At 36.0% G+C, this 25,971-nt stretch overlaps 1 protein-coding gene across 1 annotated transcript; it reads right to left on the reverse strand.

The window, feature by feature from the left end:
• Positions 1 to 52: 52 nt before the first annotated feature.
• On the reverse strand, positions 53 to 25,971 carry LOC115901408 (aspartyl/asparaginyl beta-hydroxylase-like). The gene is made up of 5 exons (XM_030944059.1): positions 25,773 to 25,971; positions 8,917 to 9,066; positions 8,127 to 8,171; positions 6,769 to 6,837; positions 53 to 1,128 (listed from the first exon to the last, which is right to left on the reverse strand). Exons 1-5 carry the CDS (start codon positions 25,831 to 25,833, stop codon positions 887 to 889), a joined length of 567 nt encoding a protein of 188 aa, XP_030799919.1. The 5' UTR covers positions 25,834 to 25,971; the 3' UTR covers positions 53 to 886.

Consider the following 25,971-nt stretch of genomic DNA (forward strand, 5'->3'; position numbering starts at 1 on the left):
TTGCAAAACTACATTAAATACTTCAATTTCTCAAGGAATAGAAGACATAAAATTCTAATTTCCAATTAGTCTTTAATATATTCAGTATTACATTAGAAATACATAATCATAGCTTCCCACTTCCACAGAAGGCCCACCTTAAAAACTAAAAGAAATTTGGAACAGCCCTTGTAATTTGATTGTCATATTAAAGAAATGACTGAAGATTTAGTTTGAAAACAGACAAATCAGTGGGAATAAACCATATGACAGTGTAGCTTCTGAATACATGATGTTAGCTAACTTAGAAATAAATGTTCCTGTAGAATTTTCAAGCACTTATAAATTAGTGCTTTTCCTTGAACAAGTAAAAAGAACCTATCTGAGAAACCAATGAATCACAAAATAAGTTATTTATTGAAATTATATTTCACTAGAGAATTATCATTGCCATGACTATATTAAGGATTAACATAAAAATATGTATTTACAAAATGCAGTCATGCTAGAATACTTTATAATCAAGGCTGTTACAAAATGCTTCAGTTAATGTTTGCTAGAAAGACAAATGTTATAGTGTTAACAGTAGAGATTATTACACTTAAGCTTTGTAAGTTTTGTGCACAAAGTGCACAAATTGAAGCACATACAGAAACCAACTACACAACCACAGATACATGTTTTATTCTACATATATTTACACACCTGCATAATACTTGCCTTCTTGTCACAAAAATGGAAAAATTATTGAAGGTTTTCAACTACTGAAACAGCATTGCATGGCTAACTTTAGTTCAATCTTTACAGTGTCCATTTGGGAGGTTCCCCTTTATGCCATAAATTCTTGCTATATTAAGGTTGATGATTTCATGGACATTTTCGAAAGCCAATCAAATTAGTCTTTCAGTCACTGGTTCTGTAAATCCAAAATAACACAAGTCTTTTTTCCCTGAACCCCTTCATTCTGTGACGTACCATCAACATCATCTGCAGCTTCGCTCTCTTCTTCTTCTAGTATTTCAAAAGGAGTCAATACATCATAGAGAAATGAGAGGAAGCCATAAAACCAATCAGAGCTTTCCTCTGCTAAAATATTAAGGACTTCCTCAAGGGAATCAATATTTTCATTACTGCCATCTTTGGTCAGGCCTATACAAGGATAGAGGAAAGAGAGAGAGGGAAGGGGAAAAAAGAGACAGGAGTTAGGTGGAAAGAGGAAACTGTAAAAGGAGGATCTGTGAAAGACATCTCTTGTCATAGACAGAAGTCTTTACAGGAATCCTAACTAGGAAATAGAAGGATGTTAAGAAAGTTGAATCTTTCCAATACACACTACAATTTGGGCAATAAACATGCAAAATATTACGCCAGAATCTTACTAAAAAAAATTTATATTTAGGTTTTCTACCCCAATTTAGACAAGTTTTTGTCAGTAATCTTTTACTACTTTAAAATAACTGAATTTGTTCTCTTTATTTTTTAAACCATTATGTTCAATTTTGAGAGCTTGCAACTGATGGCTGAGAATAACATTTAAAAGCAAAGAGTATATAAACAAACTCGTCACAGACACACTGTTAAGGATAACACTCTTATCCATGCAGAATTTTGATTTTGCTTAGAAGTGAGGATTCTAATTGCTGGATTTGCAGTTTGTTTACTTTGCATTTTTTTAACATGTTTCTCAACCATTTTTTTCTATGATAGATTTCTATAGGATGCACTTGATCCTCAGGAATTATTTTGACACCTGAGGATATAGAGAACACCAGATAGAAATGAATAGGTAGCCAACACAGGGTATAAGTTTTGTTATACAGAAAATCTAAAGCAAAGTAAAGAGCTGAGGTAGAGAAGGCCAGAACAGCAAAGAGTGAGCTCATCACTGCTAAAGACCCTTATATTAGAAGTTATTATTTTACGTTACAAGACCTACTGATCTAAATGGCATTTGAAAAGTGCAAGTAAGCCATGGCTAATGCTTTTTCCCCCTCCTGCTTTGGGGGAGGTCTTTCCTACGTTTGTTTGGGTTTTTTAAATTAAAAGCACTGTTTTACAGTTGTTGCTGAATAACATTTCAAATTTTCCATTCTAGGAAAAGCACAACAAAATGACCAGGCAACAACAAACAATTACTGGTACGCTTTAAAGCCACAGAGGGAGGAATTTCCCCCACTTCTAACCAGAACAAACTTTCATTTGTTTTGAAAAGACAAGCAGAAAAGTGAGCTAAAGGTGCAGACAGATTGTTGAAACATAAAATTAAGTGAACGTGTTGCACATGCAGATTACAAAGCAATATTAGATGCAGATTAATGAAACATTCAAGATAGAGAAGTTCATGGCAGAGACATTTAACACATTTCAACACATTTTTCTTACAGCACATAGTGAAATTATCAATGATAATTCTGAAGAAACTTCCAAGTCCATGATATTCCACATCCTTGCACCTGGATGTCCAGAACCTCTACTTGAGTGACCAGCCATTCTCTTTAACTTTTCACTGGATAGCCCAAAGGTTTAAAAATGACAGATTGAATCCAGGAGGCAATCAAGATATTATAAATATCCCTCTCCAACTTCTTCCATGGCTTAGTTCTATAAAAATTAAATTTTATAAATAACTTTATGCACAGTACTCAATTATTCTAATTTGTTTTCAAAATTTGGATAATACAAGATATTAAGACATAAACTGAAGTAAGGATATTTATTGAAGAACAAAATCTCAGTATAAGAATGGAAACTTGAATCTAAAAATCCTAAAAATACAATCTAAATTATAAATGCAGAATTAATACTTCGGTCATTCTAGTCTATCAGAATCTCATATATAAACAAAATGGGAAAAAAAAAAAAAAAAAAAAAATCCAACAAAATAAAAAGAACAACACACTACTCCCAAAATTCCTCAAGAAGTCATTTTTGTACACATGTACAGAATCATACAGATGCCCCTGTTATTACACAAAGTCAAGAATAAGACTTTTGGGCAATTACATTTATAAAACAGAGTACAGCAGCATATTTTCTTTGAAAATACTAGGACTCCAAAGGGAACCACAGAAACTGGAAGAATATGTCTTACAGTCTTTGTCAAAAAAAAAAAAACCACAATCAAAAAAACCTAAATCTTTTCTCTACAATTCTTTGCAAAAATTATCCAAGATGAAGATAATGGCCTTTGAATTTAACAAAATAAACCCAAGAACAAAACTAAAAAAACTCTCATGCAACACTTCAGCCTGAGTTAAAGAAAAAAACCACAAGATTTCACGTTTATCTTGCTTTCTAACAAAGAGTACAGAAAAACTGCCAACTCATTAATACTCTGTTCTTCATCTTCATTCACCCCCATAATCAAGAAGAACTGCTTTTCAAAGGAAAAACTGATAAGCTCACAAAAGCATTGTAATAAGTATCTGAAAATGCTGACCAAAGCAGAGCAACCATACCCTACTAAAGCAGCTACTTTATTTCAAGAGAAGTCTTAACATGACAGTTTAAATCCAAGTGAATGAAGGAGTAAAAATATTTGTCCATTCAAATAGTTACCACAAGCAGAAGGGCACAGGACTTCCCTACATGCATTTAACAAGACAAAGCTTTTCTTCTCCTGTAAACATCTCTTATGAAAATGAGCACAAGCCAACCTTTAATATTTGAAAGTGCTACAGTAAAACACGAGAAAAATAGGAAAGAGCATGAAACTTACCCTAAACAGCTGAACTGTGCAACAGCATTCTTTTAACACCTATTATCTCACTACAGATTTTTTGAATGTGCAATCTCAGCATGACTGCCTGCAAACATATTTTTCTACTGTAGGTCAACCAGAGGAAAAGAAGATTCTTACTTGAATTTTACTGTTATTACCATTTGACTGCTGACACACGAGGATGGAGTTTTGCCATTTTCTGCATAGCTGGACTACTCTGAACTAAATGCACAAGAACAATAAAGGGATTGTTTTCTGTAGCTGCAGTTCCAAAACTGTACAAACTACTGCAACCATTTAAGGAGAATTTCTCAGGATACTATGGCTTGTTAAAAGGGACAGAAGCACAAGAAACACCTTGGCTCCAAAGTAACTATTACAACAGACACTGGTACCCCTGCGCATGCCACTTTTACTTTTTTGGTAATAGCACTAAAGCCACTGCTGCAGTGTACTGATTTAAAGCAAGGTCAGATGTGTAGCACTCCTCTTAAGAATAACACCCTTCTGAGAACAATCAGAGTGAAGTGGACAAAAACTGGGAAGCAAACCAGCTTGGAGTTGGTTGACTGGAGGGGGTGCAGGTGGTTTGGTGGTTTTTTTGGTTTTTTTTACTTCTCTTACACGGGGAGTAGGGGAAGAGAGGAAGAACAAATTTCTCGCACATCCTTTTGAAAATTACACAAATCCCTCAAGGGAACCTAACCATGAAACCTACTTTGATTCCAACAAATGAAAAATAACAAATCCTATCATACCTTATACAAACAAGAAATAAAATAATAAATTTTAATTATTCTATTTAGATATGGCAAAGTAGTACAGAAAATTATTAAAACCATTATTTGAAGTACGAAATAAACTCATGCTGGCAGAAGCATTTCTCAAAATGTTAATTAAATTAATTTAAACTTAAAAGATATTTAATTTTTTCATTAATATGAAATTCAATCTTGAAATTTGTAGGGAAAACTAAAAGTTATGGAAGTGGACAACATTAAACCACTGTACCTATCACAACTTCAATAGACAATACTAGCGCTGTAATAGCTAAATGACAGAGGAGAAAAAAGCATATGAATTCCTATCATTAAACACCAAACTGCAGTAACTCCTTTTGTACCAGAGAAACCACTTGCTGTTATGGCATTCTGACCCAGAAAAAAAAATCCCAGAAAGTAATAAGCCTTCCTAACAAAATCCTCACAAATAAATGGAGCTTTGCGCTCAATATTCAGAAAGTAGGCTTACTATTCAGTTTCCTTTACTACAATGACTTAATTCTGGAAGACAAATTCCTTAAGAGGGAATCCAGTCTTCCAGTTTCTGCATCAATGAAATAATTTCAGTCTGCATTGTGGTGCTCATTTTTTATTTCATATTTAATTTTAAATGTAAACAAGCACTGTAACTTACAGGGAAGTTCAGTTAATAATACAACATGCCTGCTATTGGAAGAAATATCTTTTTATATTCATAATGTTTTCAGTGTAACAAAACTTAAAAATTTATCATTTCTTTTATACTGCAAAAATTATTCTCAAATTTAAATGAAAATGAATTGTATTTCTAAGCAACTTTTCAAAAATAATAAAAATAAATTTTGATATGTGACCTTTTAAGGTCACACTTGAAGTACAAGGTTTGAATGCATGATAAGACAAGCTTAGAATAGAAACACTTTCATGTACTGGCAGAACTCCCGGCTATATCAGGCTGCATAAAACAGAAATGGAACAAAGTAGCAGAATGTTTCTGCCTGTATATGACTGTCAAGAAAAGGATATCCAGTTGCTATACACTACATAATGGACAGAGAAAGATTAGGATTATAATTATCCCAAGTATTATCTTAGTCACCAATTATAATTAACACCCAACCTGTAGCTCTGTAGCCATTCAGAGTGCTGGAGATTCTTTGGAGTGACTCTGACATTCACACCACTGCAAACTGATTTAGTTGATTACATGGGTTTTCTACAAACTGTGAAGGGATTAAACAAATGAACACACATCTTTCCAAAGACTTGCTTATTTCTCCAGATAAAAGTAGGAAAAATAAAATTATGACAAGCTGATTTTTACAGAGTATGAATTTGAAATAGCAAACCATAACATCCTAATGCACTACTGCTAACTTTGACTAGTTTGATACATTCCATTTTGTCCTCTGCCCAAGCTGTTAATTACTATGCTGGAGGGTTCCTTGCTTTGTTCATTTGTTTAATTCTACAGATTTGTGTGCTTAGCAGAGGTTTAAATTTAAACTAACCAACTAAAGAAAATCTAAAGAAAAGCAAACTTAACTAAAATTTCTACCATTAGGTATGCAAAAAGTATCTATCCAAGGCTTGATTGAAGCTGAAGAAGGCAGTGCTTTAAAAGATGTAAGTAAACAACAATACCATAAAGCATGTCAAGAGATTGAAATTTCCCTTTGAAGATACACCGTCAGCAGAAAGACATCTCACAAATTACAAGGAACAGAAGCCTAAACCCAGTGTTTCAATGCCAGAGAAGAAAAATTCATGTCATGTATTGTTTCTGAAGGGCAAAAAAAATGAACAGACTTGTGGAGAATTCAGAATAGAGGAAAGACAATACAAAAAATACACTACACAAGCAGTCATCTAAGAAGTACAAAGGCACATATAAAGTAATTTCAAAATGGACCTGGCTTAACATGTTAACATAAACAATGTTTTCACTCTAGAAGCATCTTAGGTCCTGCATCTGATAAATTTATTGATTACCACAACCATCTTTCAACATTCAATACAGTAGCATCAACCACCTAATTTCAAAATCATCCTGTAAGATTAAATGCTTTCCACTAGCATTGCTACATTAGAAGAAAAAGAACAAAAATTGCTGTGAGGTACACACCCAATCCTACAACTTGCATTAAGGAAAAAACCCATCACAATGAAATCAATTTAAGTTTTCAAACTAGGAAAAAACAAACAAACAAACAAACCAGAAATATTGTTTTGACTTAAAAATAAAAAAGCTGAACATGAACATGCCAACTAAATTATATACATTGGTCCCCCTTTATTTGTACTTGCCTAGCAATACTTTAGCATCTTCCACATCAAAATCTCCATCTCCATCAGCATCATATATCCCAAGCTTGCCTAGAAGTGCAAAGAGAGGAAGAAAAGACAATTAGGGATTTGGCCATTTGTGTCCAGCGCAGTTTTCAATGTGCGATGGTTGACTGTCAATGCTAAGTTGTGACCAGCTGTTTTTAACAATCTAGCTGTAATATTCTTAACCACATTTTAAATTTTCTGGGAAATACTACAAATATTGCAAGTTTCTTTCTTTATTTCCTGCACTTGAGATCAAACACAAATTTGTCTTTTTCCTGTGTTGATTTTGCAGCCGGTAGATTTAAAGCAGGTCTGTAATTATGTACCTGACATGGACATGCTTTGCTCAGAATAAAATTCAAGTTCACAAGAAACATTCAACATGTTTGAGGGAAAATAATAAAACAAAAATTTGTAAAATAATGGCCATTTGTTTTCTGATCGCATGCTTCCTGCAATTCTAAATTCTTGGAAAAGAGATAGCTATATAGGTATATAGTTTTTACAGCCAAGTTAATAGAAAGTAAGCAGCCTGCTTCCCAGACAAAGAAAAACCATTCACTAATTCTACCAACAATTGTATAATCCACCATGCAGACAAAAAAGGTGTCCATCCTTTCATGTAAGACTAATAAATCAGTTTTCTCACTTTTTGTTTTTGAAACTGCAGCTCTATCAGCCCTAAGTATATGCAAAAGGAGAATTCAGTTTCTATTAAAAGAGAATTTTCAGCATGGAAGCGTGGTATCCAAGATTTGAAGTATCCTGGGACCACCAAACTAGTAGAAAGTTATCTAATTATAGGCTTGATAAAATTCAGACACGACTTTTAACTGGATCGAACTCTGCAGAGCTTGCAGAACTTTGTGTCCCTCACTTTCTGCAACAAGTCTCATCATATAGTCAACCCAGGACAACTACACTTGTCATTCTCTAAATGAAGGTAGAACTTTCTTGCTATCAAAATAAATGAAATTCAGTTCTTAATATGGTACTTAGAAAATTAGGAATCAGTTTTGTGGAAGAAAAAATTTAGACTTGGGTCTAGAATAGAAAAATATGTTCATCACCATTGTATGGAAGCAACCCATTAGAAAGGAGCCATATCTGTTTATGGATAAACACAGCAGACTGGTGCAAAAATATAACTCTCTAGAAATAAGAATTATATCATCTTCAAAACCATGAAGAATGAGACAGATGAGAAATGGTTGAGCTTCATGTCGCTGCAGAAGAAGAGTAATTCTTAAAAAAAATTTAAAACCATAATAAAGTAAACCAAACTTCCAGCCAAGGCACTGTGAAGCAAGCTTATTTCTCCAATATCCTACCTTGTAGGACCTCTGACAAGTTATAACGGAAATCCTTTGCTTTGGCTGCATGCATGGTAAAAATACAAAAAACATTATTTGCATCACTAGACCCAGTTAAGTTTCAAACCAGAAGATTTTTTTCTGAAAAAAAATCAGTCCAGATCAAAAACAAAGCATGTACCAACAGATTTGTAAATTTTGTAAAGCCACCAGGTGCAAAAGTGCATGTTGAATCCTACAACATCAGGGAAAACAGCTGTACCTATGGACATACATCTTGAAATTTGAGATATTACTTTATAACCTTAAATATTATATTAATAGTACTGTCTTAAAATTGTCTCATTGAGATAGAATTATCACTGCTATAAGCTTAAAACTGAGGTCATTCAACATCTCATCGTGAGAGGATGACTGATCAGTTGTCCTGACCCTACATCAGGGTCACAGTCATCATAGTCCATCAGAGCAGAGCTAACATTAGCTGCCTACTTTCAACCACTGCTGTGAGTTTCTGAGAGCTTAAATTCAAACTGCATATTTAGCTCACCTCTCAAATTAACTACAGTATACATGTTACAAAGACATCCTACAGGATGTTCATACCTTTTTATGAGAACCCCATTTTAACATGATAATAGTGCACAGCATTAAAACATACATTTTGAACTACACTGCCTATTCTTATCATGTAGATAATTTGCAAACACTACAGTAGACATATCATCTATCTAAAAATATAAAATGGCATTCATTTAATGCATATCATTAACATTATTAGAAAAATCTTAAGATTTAGAACTCTTACCTAGAACTTCTTCATAATCTACAAGTTCAAACCAGACAACTGCTACTGATGTCCAAACTCCCAGCAAAGCAATTACCATAAACCAGGTGAAAAATGAGCTTCCAGAGAGGCCTTCTTTCTTTCCATTCTTGCCTCCTCCATGCTTAGTCTCTGTTAAAATAAAACAAGAAGAAAAAATGAATGTAAGAGTTAGAAAATTATTATTGAAGATACAATTATAAAACTTGGTGCTTATGATTACACAGAATACAAGATATTTCAGCAACAATGATGGGTCTTGTTGTTGTTGTGAAGTTTTTTAGTTGGTTGGGTTTTTACCACCTTTACTTACTCTCCATTTCACTGTGAATTACTGTGAGAAGCTTGATGATTACCTAAGCAAAAGTCTCATAACCAACCAAACACCAAAATCCCTCATCTAATTTGTCTTACAAGTTAGCTGAAAATTCTGCCTTGCTCCCCTTTGATGTCTATTTACACAGACCTTCACATTTTTGAGATGCTTTGCATTTGTTCCTCGCAGTTCCCAGACTGCCACCAGAGGCCACTATGGCAAGCAGAAAAGCTTTGCAAGAGAAGTATCTCTCCTAAACAGAGCTTCAAAACTAGTCAAAATAGCTCACAGAACCAATGTGACAATTCAAATAGCCTAAGAAAACTCTAAAACCTGAACTATGTTAAGGGTAAGACTTCAAATTCAGAACACTTTGCCAACTAAAACCATTCTCCCTGATGCTTAGAATTAAGCAGAGATTAACTCCACGCTAAACAACTCTAGAATTTCAGTCCTATGAAACATACAAGTAAATGGATGACAGAGAGACATAACACAAATCATCGTTTCACTTATAAACTGCACATATGGAAAGTAAAAACAAAAAACTACACATAGTTGTAAATAAATGACTGCAAAGACTTTGACCCAGCAGATGTGTAGCAAGTTTCAAATGGGCATAGTCACCACAGAAGACATAAATTGCTTAGTCTGTTGTTTTAGGATTGTTTTAGTGAAAGAGGGATATGCATATATAAATATAAAAGTAAATAAATATGTACACAAAATGATGCCTGCCTGTGGCCTTCTCCAAAGCTCAAGGTCTGCTCTTCTGCCCCCCTGACATTACTGCTGCAAGGGTGGCACTTGGCTGCAGTTTCAAGTCCATTAGTCTATTCCTATTCTACTTCATTCCGTTCTAAAAACCAACTTTGCCTGCTCAGCCACATGCAGGCCCAGTTATTCAAGCAAAACTATTTCTTACATGATGTAAAGAACATTGCAAGAAGCTTTGTCACGAATATTGTGATAAGCTAAGGAGTTATCTTTATAATAATTGAAAGTAATGTTAGATGTATTTATCAACACTGATCATAGAAAAAGACAAAAAAATGCTCTTAGAAGCTAAATATCAACACAATTGTTTTTTAAAATAAATTGATGTATCTGAAAGGTAAGTAATGAGATGGGTGACTGACTTGTTTTTGTAACAGGAACTATATATAAGTACTCTTTGACCCTGCTTGCCAGCAGGTTTACAGCTGTAGTAAAATACTCTTTTATTACATTCATTGTGCTTTATACAAAGTTCAGACCAATATAAAAACCACTGACCCATGCCAACTCTTATTCAGCTCAGCATTTTACTGAAAAAATATATATTTTATTAACACTACTCCCTTCAAAGATCAAACACCAACTATTTAGTTTCTTTTCTACATTAAACACAAATGCCCAATAATATTCAGAGAGGAACTTAGCCTCACATCAAGCATATATCATTTGCTACTGCACAGTCCTCTAATTACATATGTGCAGGGTCCATACACACAGCTCATTGTAACATGTCTCTTGTGGGAAATGTATGGGTAGCCTGAAGGACAGACAAGCAGCATGTGCATTCAGAAATATGCTCAACTGCATGATATGCTCGATCAGTACTCTTGAACTGGTAATGTTAACACTGAGAAATAAACAATTACGCTATGTAACAGCAGAGCTTCACTTCACCTGTGTAGCAGGGCAGTCAATGAAAGCTTTGCATATATTTAAAATGAAATCCTTAGGTTAAAAACAGTTTAAATTATTCCAGATTGCAACTTGGTTCTATAACAAACAGGAAAGAGGATCTTACTGCATTTCACACTATTTGCCTTACTGTTTTCTACCATTTACTGCTATTTGCCTTCCAAGGAAGAAGCTTTACCTATCAGAAGAACAGGGAAATGAAAGAAAATACAACTTATTTAAGTAATCAAGCAGAACTATTCATATTTTTTCCAGTGTAAGAGATTGTTTCATGCAAATTCCTCAAAAATAGATTCTGCTATAAGATTGTAGTTCGCAACAGTCACAAAGGCATATTTTTATTCTGGGGCTTTCTACCTTATAGCAAAATTATCTACCAAACTCTTGAATAACAACTCAAGCATGGCAGCTCAATCACGCAACACTTTTATATAAATGGAGGTTATGTAACAAAAAAATTTACCTATGATCTGCACTAATAATGCTACATGCAGGGTCAGAACAAAACACTGCAAGAACTGAAGCTGGCTCAGAGCTCATTCCAAACAGTTAATTCTCAACTCAAGCCCTTTCCCTGCACATGCTGCCAGCCATGCCAGAAGTAGGTCACTTGCCATATCTGGTAAGCCTGTGCTTACACCACCAGATGTCTTTATGCAGACATCAGAAAGTCTTAAAGCACGGTCTACCGCTCAAGAGCAAATCTATAAAATCCTATACCTCAGCCACCCCCAATAAGTCACATCTAGCCAAAAATGTATGAAAACCTTTTTACTTTAGCTTACCTTCAAGACATCTTACAATTTTAAATTCTATAAAAATAACATTGAAGTCAAATATTTGAAGACAAAACAGTATCTCTTATGCTAATTTATGTCTATTAGGCAAAATAATATTTACAATTAACCACCGGCCATAAACTCATGGAATACCTCTAGTCCAGAGAACACGTAATCAAAGAGAACAGAGGCAGCCTGTAATACAGACTAGACAGCAAACTGGCAAGAAAACATACAACAGTAAGCCAGTTATTTTGCTGATTATAAAATCAGACATAACTGGTATTTGCAAGTACATATTTCCCATTTGCTCACAAAAAAAGGTTAGGATGATACCTGTGTCGTCAGCCATAACATTAGTACTCGATTTCCACCAGCAGAACGAATATGTCAGTATATCCAAAAATTAATGCTGAAGGAAGAATAAGAAATATCCTCACTGTTATCCTCCTGTTTGCAACAGGAGCAAACAGGTTTCCTAAAGCCAGCTCAGCTGGAACCTGAAACTGGACCCAAGAGAAACCTCTCCTCCAAATCTATTTTTAGAGCAGTTATCCTCAGGAGCCAAACGCTTTTCAGAACTCATATGGCAATCTAGTTCTGACGACAATGAAATTCACTTACTCCTCCTAACAGAGCATCCTGGGTAGTTGATCCTTTCCCCTCCCCTTAATCCTCCAACATCAAAAACAACAGCAAATGAAACCAAGCACATTGTACTGTAGTACTTCTGCTGCAATTTATGCCACAGTGCCTGATCTCTCAGGACATTAAATCCATTCGCATAAGCTGAAACACAAGTCTGGACACAAAGCTTGCCTGCTTGCATTTGTTATGTTGGCCCTCATCCAAGAAACTTTCTCCATGTTGGCATTCCCCTACCAGGCTCTGAGTATCCTGCAGAGACTGCTCATTTGAAACTTGCTAACTACTTTAAGAGAAAAAGAGACAACTACTTTCTATAATGTAGTTTTGAGTCTTCTAAAAGAAGAAACAACTACTTTCTATAATGTAGTTTTGAGTCTTCTAAAAGAATTACTTGAAACCAACCTCATGCATACTTGCCAAGGAATTTTCATATAATAAGTGTAGACATTAAAACTGACTTCTGGCAGACCTTTTCCAGAAAGGGTTAACACTAAATTATCTCATTCACCTCTCCCTTTAGTTCTGACAAAATGCATACTGTCTGTACAATTTAAAGCTAACAAAAATTAAATCACCAATACACCCTCTTCTTAAGGACCAGAAAAAGAGCAAAAACCCAATAATACACTTCTCAACATTTTTTTCCATCTTCAATTTTAGCAAACTATTATTTTCCCATTGCTTATCAAACAAATGCTTCCTTTTAAGTGGAATTCAGAAACAAACTAATTTCTCATTCACTACAACCATAAAAAAGGCTTTAGGATCTACCACTCTGCTCTCCTATCCCCATGCTTCTTTAAATAACACAGCTACCAGGTAGATGGAGTGAAGAGAAGAATGCTACAACTCCTTTGAAAAACAACACATATCTCCTGTGGTTTTAACATCCAGCAAATGCAATTCCCAAGAGTTCAAGGGAGAAAAATTGAGAAACAGCACTAGAGCTTTTCATATGGACGAAAAGACTTTTCATACGGATGAAAAGAAACTACGGGCAGTTGATTCTATAACTAGTGTATCTTTTAACTTTAAAAGATACACTAGTATCTTTTTATCTCACTAGTATCTCTTTAAAGTATCCACTATCCACTTGAATACATTGTATGGACCAGATGCTTTAAGAAAGACCTCCTGATTAATACATTTCAGTAACATAACTGATGCACAAGCAATTAAGAGCAAAACAGAGAAATTTACACAGAGTGAAAGTAACCAAACATGGAGAAATCAAAAAAAAATTCAAAATACTTTTACCTGTAATGATATGTATTCTGCTGTATATAAACAACACAGTGTTTTGACAGGCATCAGAACAGGCAATTTATAGCAAATTCACTTCAGCTGCACCTGCATTTGCAGACACCAGATCTTACCACAAGCGCACTCATAAAGCATTTAACTGATGCTGGGAGCCTCCTCATCCACTGATAGGTATTTTGGGGGGACTGATCTGAACCAGACCTTACCTGGCTGGATGCCCATAATGGTTTCAGCACACCTCTTAGCACCTTTCACTCAGACCTAAGGGAGCAAATTCCATTCAGAGACAACAAGCACAAGGCTTATAAGGAAAGTGAGTTGAGAGAATCAAGAAATTAATTTCAAATGTACACTCCAAATCTGAACTAACACATATATGTTGACCTCTAGCTGAGTACCCAGAGTTTTATTCTTGTGCCCTTTAAAAATTAATTGATTGCAAGAAAGACAAACATCTTCCTTCCTGAGAGGGGAGGCTACAGCTAAAATGGGGAAACTCTTCAAATTCATCAAAAGGAAAAAGGACCAAGAGAAGGATGGCTCAAGGTTAGCTCAAAATACCACACAATACCATTTTTGTCAGTTTTATAAAAGATAAAAGTTAAGTTGAATATGTATCTACTTACAGTGCAATTTGACATTGGGACAGCAAGGTCAACAGTGTAGACTTCTTACAATGTCTCATCTCCACTGTGTACAGATGCTGTGACTGCTGCTTCTTTTTGAAGTAATTCCAATTGCTTCCCTAACACTCTAAGTTATTGTTCTTCACCTGATTTAAGTGAAGAATAATAACCATAACCAATATAACCATTCCAAAATTTAAAAACTATCTTCAAGTTAGTTGTGCTACAACTATGCAGCCCATGTATTTTAATTAATTTTACAGAAGCATAATTGACAATTCAGACTAGCAGCATTAGTTACACCTCTGCGTCACTACCAAAGTGCAAGCAAAGAAATTTAGAGAGGAAAAATAGTCAATTATGAACACAAAATATCAGGCTTCAAATCACCAAGCTAAGCCTTTTGACAAAGGTGATTAGGAAGTTATATGGAAGAAATTACAATTTATCACTTGAAGATAAGGGTGCACAAAAGCAAGCAGTCACTAGAAACTAGAAATACGCACTAAAAGAAAAAGTAATAAAACACGACCCTCAAAGAAACAACTAAAAATCACATTTCTGAAGTAAAAACTATCAATCAGCTAGATTAAAGGGAGACTTTAGAACACATGCTTTTAAAAACAAAATGCAGTGTGATAAAAAGCAGATACAGGATAGAATTAAGAAGCTAAAATAAGGTACAAAAGAACCATCTTATCACCAACAAAGCAGAGCTAGTAGCAGTGCAAAGACAAAAAAACCCTCTGTTTTACAAGCACGGCCCACTACTGCTTGAAATTTTTGGCAAATTATCTTGTCCAATATGATTAATGATAAAGCAACTGCTGCGAGCCCCTTCCACTAACAGATCTGCAGATCTCAACTGCAGATCTGCAGATTTTAAACTGATTTTACACAGAGGGGTTTATTGGATTGTGTCTGTAACAAGTATTTTGACTGAAGTGTCTCAGGAAATTCAGAGCCCTCTCTGTTGATTTTCCCCTATCTATTTTCCCCTTTGTATTAAAATACAAGGGTTTTTTTCACTCTCTCACTACTGAAAGACAGGTCATGTGAGTGTATACACACACACATGACTTTTTATAACATATATTTTATAATTGACTCAGTAAGCACATATTGAACTGCTGCATTCCAAGAAGTCCTTACACCATAATAATTCCAAGTGCAAATCCAAAATAAAATTATTTTTATCTTTCATTTTTACTCAGTGTATTCTACATCACAGGTAAAATAATACACTTTCAATGGACAAATCTGTGCTTTTATGAACTATATTTTATTTTTTAAATGGTGACAGGGTAACTATTTTCTCTGTGTTTACAGATGGAACAGAGATTTTTACTAAAATACTTATTATATCATTTATGAAATATTCCAACCTTAAATTTTTATTAATATCCATACTCAGAAATTTTTGTTTGTTGTACAGTCATTGCATCAAGGTCTTTAGAGGTAAGATATAAAGTTTAAGGTAAAGGTTCACTTTCAATAAATTCAATTAAAAAATCTTGGCAATATAAAATTGATTCTTCCTTTTAGTTTCTAAGAAATTTTCTTCAGCACTACAACCTTAAGGGAAATTAGGAGGAGGGGAAATAGCTTTTTTAATTACTATTTTCTCATTAAAAACTAGATCTCTGAACTGAACTTTGTATAATCTAGACTATATGGCTATAAAGATACCTCGGCATGTTGCCAAAAGACTTTAGTAATCTATATCAGAAACTTACTGATTAGGAATGGGGAAACTGATGGAACAGAAAAAGAACCAACTTCAAAGGAAATGCAAAGACCAGAACATAAATTGAAATAAAAATTCACTAACTGAAATGCAATTTTGGCTCTCCTGCTGACAGTTAACAGATTTTTATCTTAGTATTTGAGGAACTTTTCCTTATTTCACATATAATCAATCCAAACATAAACCTTTATGTCCTTAATTTTCAATCCCTACAAGATTTCTCACAGTAAAATAACTCACTATACAAACAATCTAAAAACATAAATTCTGAAAGCAAGAGAAAAGTCATAAATTCAGGATTAGACAACAAAGCAGGCTGATTGTGGAGATGCTGGAATGGCCAACTGAAGGGGGAATAAATAGTTGGCGAAAAAAAAAAAGGATGCATCACAAAATATGTAAAAAGCCTCTAGGATCATAAGCATCCTGCTGAACTTCCCTAGTGAAAGGAAGCTCCTCTCTTCAAGAGATGAAGTGATTCCATTGAAATATCTCCTTGAATTCCTCATTTACTCAGGATGTGAAAGATCAGACTCAGTTCTGTCCTCTAGGGAACACTGTTTGAACTTCTTTGTAGGTCTAAAAGACATTTTTAAGTACACCCAAAGGTATAAGATCAAAGCCATTTTAGTCCCTCAAAAATCAGATGTGAGATCCTATTATCTGAAAATATGCTTCAAGTACAAGAGACACATATAGGTTTTTAGCTGTTTTATATTCAGTTTATAAAGAGATGGTCAATAAGTCCATTTCTGGATAGAAGCTGCTATATTTCAAAGTACTTGTAAGCCTAGAGATAGCTTTCTGACTCACAGGGAATATCACAATATTTAGAAGATTTTTTTTAGCTGCAAGCTAACATGATGTGTTACTAAGTAAGAATTATTTATTCTTCAGAAAAAAAAAATTCCAAAACAAGAATAAGATTATCATCTGGCTGACTGAATTTAAGTGTCATCCTCAGGGTGGGGTTTCTTACATTTATGTATTATTCTTCAGTAGTTAGATTTTTTCTGACTCTAAACAAATCCTATTGCTTTCCATTTACATGATTCTTAAAAGACATACACAACAAAAATAATAAAATCTATTCCCAGGAAATCTACTCAGAAAACCTATCACAATAATGACTAGCTTCAGGATTGTTGGTTGGTTGGAGTTTTTTTAAAACCCTAAGGATTTGTCTCTATGAGAAAAACAGTCACAAATGAAAGTAAAGGAGAAATTTAGTGAGAAATTCTGTCCTAGGAGGTTGCACAGTCTCAAGAGACTTGTCAAAGCACTTGATCTAAATACAGCAGAGCAGTGGACTCTACTTGCAGTGCTGGCTCCACTCCTCTCAGTGAGATTTGGAGAGACCAGCCGTTTGCCCCATAAGAGCTGCTGCTGTTAACAACTTTCTTCTCAAGTCTTGTTTATCTAAGCATAACTTATCAAGTCAGAGAAGGAGAAAAGAAGACAGAGATGTATATTCATAAGATAAAATCCTGAATCTGCACTTGCTTCTTTTCTAAATGTGATAGATGATCACTCCCAAAACCTAGTCAAATTTTGTCCAAGCCATGTTTTGTCTTTTTATTTTAGCTGTTGATTATTTGGACGACTATTTTTTGGTTAATTCCTCAATAAACATTTATTACAAGGAAGAAATACACACACATGCACGCAGCTTAAATGACTAAAAACAACATTGTTTACAACTTGATTTTTATAATGAATACTATCAACAGCAATATATTTAAATCAATATTTAGTGCATCTATCACTATCTGAATACTCTGGACTACTTTTTCTTTTAAACCTTTTCTCCACAAACTTAAAGATAGTATAATAACAAGCTTAGAAAATTAGCACTGGAAGAAAAAAATCCAAAAACAGAAGTCGTGTAAAGACAGAATAAAAATGTTTTGTTATACATTTATCTCATCTAAACAGATTTGTACAGAAAAGTCCATATTTTTCCCAAACATTTCTGCCAATTTTCTCTAGTTTTGTTTTTATGTGTATACAAGCACAGCACAGAATTAAAGTCAAAACTATGTAGAACGTGGTTCTTGTAAACTTACTTGACTCAAACATCAAGCCAAGAGGTTCAAGGTTAAGATCACATACTTAAAAAGAAACTCTAGTTTGCCTCCTGCTGTAGGAACAATATCTCTGTAACACCAATAAGTAGACAAAATACTGATTTTAACTGTACAAATTACTTAAGGATTTTTAATAGATGCTATTTTGATTAACCACCTCTCTCCCACAGACCATTTGGAAATAAGATCTAAAATTATACAATCTACCTATCTTGCATTTGAATGATTTAATGTAGCCAACAGTCCTACATAATTACTAGGTTAATTAAATAGATGGTTTTATTTAGGACAGAGCAGAGTTCAGGGAAGGTAAATGTAGAGAGGAAATACAAGAAATACTTGGGCCTAGAACATGCAAATTTTGCTGGTGGTGACCTTTAAAAAAGATTCTGTTACATAAGGTTGAAAATCCTCATTGCCATACATAACATGCTGGCATTAATTTAAGGGTATTTTTTCCTTGTTCCATTTTCCTATCCTGTAATGTGGGTCACATCAATTTGTTTTAGCAACAAGCCCTAATTAAACCACAAAATAAAGAAAACAGACTATGTTGGTTTAGTTCTTTAAATTTTTCTCATGCTTTGAGAGAGTTCAAATAGAAAAACTCCAGTTGTCACACAAGCACCTACAGCTCTGCTTTTCACAGGTTTCTGCTCATGGAAAGAAAGAACACTTCAAAATGCTTAAAATGCCAAAAACTTTTCAGAGTTTTCAAGTCTGATACTAGGCCAATTTAATTAGGTGTTTGTCCATGGGGTGCTATGCACCGGCAACTCTTACGGAGTACAAAACAGGTTTTAGGTATCTCATATGTTACTAAAATATGTTTTTAGGAGATCTCAGCTGCAGAGAAATTGCTGTTTATAGAACCTTCTGGCTTCAAAAGATATGTCTGTGTCTTCTAGTCACTATGTGTCCTCTAGCTACTATAGAAAGAAACAGGACTGCAGTTACAAACTGCTATGTGAACTTTCTTTAGGAATTTTTAAATTTAAAAAACACCAGAGTGAAGAATGAGAAAGTGAGATATGTTGCATTAGTAATTAATTGTCAGTTGACAAACAAAACCTCAGGAAATAAAACTGCTAAACCAGAAAACCACTACAGAGTAGTTACAATTCCCTCTAGCTATTAGATGTTGTGTAAAGAAAGTCTTCAAGCAAACAACTTGGTAGCATTTGTTACATCAAGTTAAGTACATGCATAGTAAGAGTGCAACTCCACATGAAGAAAACTGCAATTGGTTTCATCTTTGAAGTTCTAACAAAGTTGAACCACGCATACCGCAGTATGTTCAAACTCAATACATAGTTATCTGCACACTTAATTTCCAACATGTTTCAAGACACATAATGTTATGAGTTCCACTTCAAAGCATTGCTCAAAACTTTTCCATGCAAAAAGCTAACCCACAGATGCAGTTAGGGAAAAGATTGCTGCAGGCTATCACACAGATTACCAGATTGCGATCTTCATCAAGAAAGAACTGCTTGGGGCAAATCAGAACTTCATTGCTCAAGTTCTCTACAATGAAGAATTCAACATACAAATTAGCACAGGAATTCTTATTACATGCTTCAAAGTCATTCCAGCTGAAAATGAACCCTTTTTTTCATACAGGTGATCAGCCAAGTGGTTTTCAGTTCAAAAAGACAGTATTATTCAAATGTCACCTCTTTATGCACTCTGTAATTAGAAATAATCTTGACACATAGGCCTTCCCCTGCTAGTAAATTTTGTTATCTTTACTGAAGCCCTTATATACCCAGCTATTACACCAGCATAGCCAACCAAACCAGTCACCTTTTGGTGTTCACACTATGGCTCTATGATTACATGATCAAACATAAAACTCTGGATTTAACCTCACCCTCCCCTAATGCCCACCCACTCATTGTCATCTCTTCCCTCCTTCCCTGATGACCTTCCATAAAGCCATGCATTAAGCCAGCCTAGGGAGGAAAATAAAAAAATCAGCTTTCTGCTTATCAATTCCCTGTGTGCTTTACCTTGCAGCTGCACAGCCAATAATTCAGGTACAGGGAAGGGGCATTGAAAAGAGGAAGGCTACAGAGCAACCTCAAACTAGATTAAACTGACTGAACAGCTCAAACTGATAAAAAAAATTTAACTTCTTAATCCCCCAATATGATATACATCCTTGGTGACTGAACACTGAGTAGCTATGATCCCTGATGGGGAATCCTCATGTGCATGTTCAGAGTAATTGCCAAAATGTGAGAAATCATACTCCAGCTTCCTGTCTCCCTGACACCAGAGATACTTTAGGTTTTCCACCTAGCATTTTAAACAAGCCTTATCCTCAAAAGGCTATTGAAAAGATTATCATTTAAACACTTAACAAAATGCTCAAAAAGTACATAGAAGCAAACATTCTTGCAGATGTGAAGTGCAACCTTCCTCCATATCTGAAGCACTGTGAATAATTTCTTTCAGCCCACAGTGACTTCCTGCATGCATATAAGATCCATTAGAAAACACAGAGCAGGCCCAAGATTTCAGCCCACACTGCATCAAAAGGGGCATGAGAGCTTTGGTGTCTTCATCAAGTGGAAGCATCTCTGGAAGTTTGGAGAGGATTCCCCCAGTTCTTCAGAATTCTTCAAGAGAAAAAGAACTGAGAAGAATGTATCAGGCTCTTTGTATTTATGTCCATCCTGCTACACTCAAGTATCAATCTTAAAACCCAAAATAAAAGATCCTTGAGAAAAAGTAAAGGAAGTAAATACAAATACCTGGCAATATGGGAAAACCAGAAAGGCATAACAGCACAAACTGTGATCAAATTGATTGTTTCTACCTCCAGAGTAACTTTGGCAATCAGCTGCTGCACCTGTCAACAGTTAATGGTGTAGAGAAAGTTTCATTCAGATAAACCCTCTAGAAGGGTTGTCCTTCTAGAGCTCACTTGACTCTAGTATTAGACAAATTAATCAAGAGTCTATTGAGGATTCACTATTTCAATGCAAATCTGCTCAAATGAGCTGAGAAATACCTATGTTAATCATTTAAAGATTTTTTTATATCACTTTCATTGAATCAGAGCTAGAATACTGACTTGTTTGAAGAGTTATTGCCTCCAGTTTTTTACAGGACATTTAAAAAATAAAAGAAAAAAAGGAAGAAAAAAAGAGAAGAACAGAGGAGAATCAGCAAATGTAGTAATTTCACCAGTGGAAGTGCTGCAATGTACCATGCAAATTACTGATGTTTGGACCATTACTGTTGCTACATTTTTTTAATTTGGCAGACTATTTTACAATATTTTAAAATGTCTTCCAGAAAACCACCCTGAATAAGACTCAAGACAGATGAATTATAAAGAGCTGTCTACATTTCCATGGTTTTGCTATTTGTATTAGCATGTGGCACTAATGGTAAAAATACAAGCTCTTCAAACAGTTGCAAGCAACTAAACTAGGCAATAGTATAAACTTCCAAAAGAAATCACTGCAGAATTTCTTAAACGGTATACAAAGTTTCCACCACTGAGACACAAAATATTTCTCATTTGCCCACAACAGGCCTACAGAAACTCTAACACAGTAATAACAATTCGTTGTATATTTCTGAAGACCAAAAATGTTACAAGAAAATACTTTGACATTGAATTTAAAAAGCCAAATCAAAGCACGGAGCAGCAAACTAACTGAATCATGAGAATTCTTTTTGGTTCAGCAAACTCTTGGACTTTGGTCACTTTTGGTCAGCAAATAGTTTGACAAGTCAAAACATTTGTTAAGCTCCACAGAGCATCCCAAATTTACATCTCACTTAGGACCTCCAACACCTTAACAGCCTTTTTCCTAAGGGTTTCAATTAACATAAAGAAGGAAATAATGGATAGATTGTAATACAAGAAATCAGATGACACACTACACAACTGTAAAGAGCATAAGCAACCACACTGGACAGCAGTTGAGGTCAGAAATTAGAGAGACCAAATTTTTATATAGATAAAAGCATCATATTTAAACAGAATCCACAGTGTGAAAAAATGAGATGTTATACCATAGCACAGCTGGGTAGCTGAGAGACATCACAGAATGGATGGGCAATCCCACTTCAAGCACTGGAAGCACTGATGTGAAGTTCAGTGTTGCCAGCAAAAGAACTTCAGTAGTAAAATATGACCTGTTTAGTTGATGAAGTTTCTCTGCTCTTTGGGTTAACTAGAAAGCTAATGGAGATCCTCACCCAGATAAAAGCACATTCCAAAGTAGTCTTTACAACAGAGATGAGATAAAAAGCGGAAATTCTTTCAAATTAACAGGCACAACTTCTTTCTAAAAGTGATACAGTGAACTAAAAAAAGTTGTAATAACACAAAATTACATTTGGATAAGTACATCAGGTCACCTTGAATGCATTCCAAAAAAAGGCCCAAACAAATCTGAAGAAAGTTGAAACAGCAAAAATCAATCAAAGAATTGCAGCAAGGGGCACTAGAGGGTTGAAAGGATGAGTGAAAGGAGTTAAAAACATGGCAATGCATTTGCACATGTAAGGAAACCACATGGTTAAAACAGCAAAATGAGAAAAAACCCATCCCCTGGGATCTTGCAGAGAAAAGTAGAGGATGTCAGAAGATTCTCAGTCATCACTGTAGAGATTAAAGAAAATTTACCAAAGCAATGTTAGAGTTCTTTGTCATCATAGAGACTGAAGGCAACACAGCCTCAGAACTGAGATAGGACTATGGGGTTTTTAATGTAAAATACAGTTCTCTGTAGATACAGACAATGCTTTAGGTTGGAAATGTGTGGTTTATATGGTGCCTAGCCTAATGGAGAACTCTCCCACTTAACATTAGAGATGCAAATAAAACAATTATTGCACAACTTATCGTCAATAAAAATCATGTTTAAGAAAGTCCTCAATTACACACTGTGAGACACAATGTACCCACACAGCAGCATAATGATTGCTGCCTTATGATCTCGATTAGGTAAGCAGAGGTTACAAAGTAATCCATAATTTTTCAGCCATCTGTATTTCAAAAGTTAGCTGGGCTGCTGATCCTCAGTCTTGCTGGAAGGCTGCTCCACAGGCACCTGCCAATGTCCAAGACATTTCCACATTTCACATCTCATGAAATCTGAGGGAGATGATTCAAGACCAGGTGTTATGCATTTGTTTCTGTAACAAAACTGTCCTTCATCTAATGATGCTTCAAGTAACAATGCAGCAAGTATCTGTTACTTTGTCTACTCTTTAAAACGGATACTCTTCTTTTTGAGAGGCCACATCTTTACTATGGATTCTGCAGGCTAGTCACAAGCAGCCAAACTTTCCAGTAAAGGCAATAACAAACACATGTTTCCCTAAGTATCCCCAAACTATCAAATTCTTCCCTGGTTTTTACTTCTGTACTCTAAATAAAATCATTGGTATAGTCATACAATTCTGTAAAAGTACTTTTCAAAGAATAAGTAGCACTACAAAGCTAAAATAAAGTGATTTTTTTTTAAGTTAGGACTGATTTGAGAGCTTCTAGTATATGACTTCTAAAAGTAAAAGCTGGAGTTCTATTTCTAAAAGATGCTTAGTTCCACTTTTGACAATACAGTGTACCTGAAAACACCTATATAAACTACAGTTAGAACGTAATCTATTTGTAGTTTACTGTAAATATTTTCTGATAGAGAGACCTAAAGCAGATTACTGCTGCTGGCATTGTCTTGAATGCACAGATTTTGAAATAAGCTGTTAGCCTCAGTGGCTTGAGCTGTGAGCAAGGCCCTGGCAAGAAGCCACATCCTCTTTTAAGAGCTGCTGTGAAAGTGAATATTTCTATCAAGCAAAAAGTGCCTCAGATTTGAGGTTTTCATACTTCTCAGTCTCAATTACTTGCTGTCTGAAAATCATTTCCTCATCTGACTTTCACATCCCTTGACTGTGGAAAGCTGACTGGCTGCTGTGAGCACTCTGCTCCTCCAGCTGTTCCTTTATTCACACAGGAGTTACCATCCCTCATCTCTCTCTGCAGCTGCAACTATGAAAACAGCATCAGCTTCACACTGCAATTGCCATGGCTGTCTAAGGAATTCTACCTAGGAGTGTTGCATACTAACAAATTTAAGAGGTTACATGTCAGTAGAGTGCCTAACACATTACCCATACTGCTTCATCCCCTCAAAGACATCTTTGAATATAAAGTGAGAAAATTTTACTCAGACTACAAATAAAAACCCATAGCATGCTTTCTTTATTCAGAGATTCAGTTTAGCAATAAATTTATTTTTTTCAGATATTGACATGTAAAGTGATATTTAAAATATTAACTACCATATTCAGTATTCAAAATTACAACAGGGATGCAGGTTTTTAAGGCATTAAAATTGAAAATCTGTATTTAGCATGCTTAATACTGGGTGATCATCATAGCAGGTCCAGTCCAAGCAAAAACTGTGATTTACATAGACTACACAGTATAGGTCAGCAACTGAAAAAAGGATTTTAAAATAAAATAAAAAAACCACTTCTACAAACTTTGCAATATTATCTCTAAACTCTTTTAAGCTTACGTATATTTGAAATCTTTCCCTCTTAATTCATTATGTGATAGGCAATCTAATCCTATATGGCTCAGCCTTTAATGAACATTGTCTTGTATAATGCCGTAGCCTCCCAGTTCTAGCAGGAGGGCTGCTAGTAGCATGGAGCCTGCAATGGGGGCTTCTACGTGGGCTTTAGGGAGATGCAGGCTGTATAGGGGGGGCTTAACTATTATTGCTACATTCAAAGAGGGAAAACAGATATTATTTCTGTGTCATCACCACATTTTATCACTGGAGCTCTGTGCCCACCAAACTCGAATCCAAAGAAGCTACGACACGTAAACACTCGGTGTGTGGTAAAACCCCTCCTTTCTCCAGTACAGTGCACATGGCTGCGGAGAAGTACAGACACTTTTCTCCCCTTTCAGGCGCATACTGCTATGCTGGGAAATGCTAACGAACACAAAACTTTCCCTACATAAAGTGTCTGCACACAGCTGTCTGTGAGCAGTCAGATTTGTCAAGGGGTTCCTTATGGGTGAGGTGGGGGATCACTGCCTCAAAAAAAACTCCTGCTTGCATTTTTCTGAGATTCTTCCTCCTTGCCTCGATGGTTACAGAAACCATCAGCTTAGATGCTCCACCTACAACAGATCTAATAATTTTGACCTAACCGGGTCAGTCTGATGAGATATTCCACATCCTAATTTGGATACGAGAGTATGAAAGACTTGAGATGGGGGCATCCCGGTTCCACCTCACCTCCGTGAGGAAGAGGTCTCGGGGGTACCCACAGATGCTGAGGCCTGCCCGCGCTCATCTCACCCCTTCTAGGGAGCTTTCGAGGGGAGTCCCTGCCGCCCAGGCCCGACAACTTTCTCCTCCACGTGAACTCCCTGGGTAGGGAACGGCGGGAACGGGAGGGACACATCACGGCCACCAACCCCAGCTCCCACAGCGCGGGAGGAACCAGAAGGGCCGGCAGGAGGGAAGGGAAGGGCAGCAGAGGCAGGAGGAAGGCGCAGCATCCCAGCGCTTTGCCTGGCGGCTGCCCGCATCGCGGGGAGGGCCCTTCCCTCCCTCCGGCTCCGGCCGCCGCTGGAGCCCCTGCCCCTTCCCCGCACAGCTACTGCCTCGCTCTCGCGGCAGCGCCGCTCACCTCTCTTGGAGCCGGGGCTGGGGCTGCCGCCGGTGGCTCTGGAGCTCTTGCGGGAAGCCATCGCACCTCCCGTCGGGCAGCGCAGGGGGGCGGAGCGGGAGCGCGTCGGGAGCCGCCGCCGCCACCCAAGCCCTGCGTGAGGCGGGAGCGCGCTTAGGCCCCGGCAGCGCGACCCCGAGCGCTCCGCGGCCCCGCCCCC

Source organism: Camarhynchus parvulus, chromosome 2 (assembly GCF_901933205.1).
Source record: "Camarhynchus parvulus chromosome 2, STF_HiC, whole genome shotgun sequence".
Taxonomy (NCBI): Eukaryota; Metazoa; Chordata; class Aves; order Passeriformes; family Thraupidae; genus Camarhynchus; species Camarhynchus parvulus.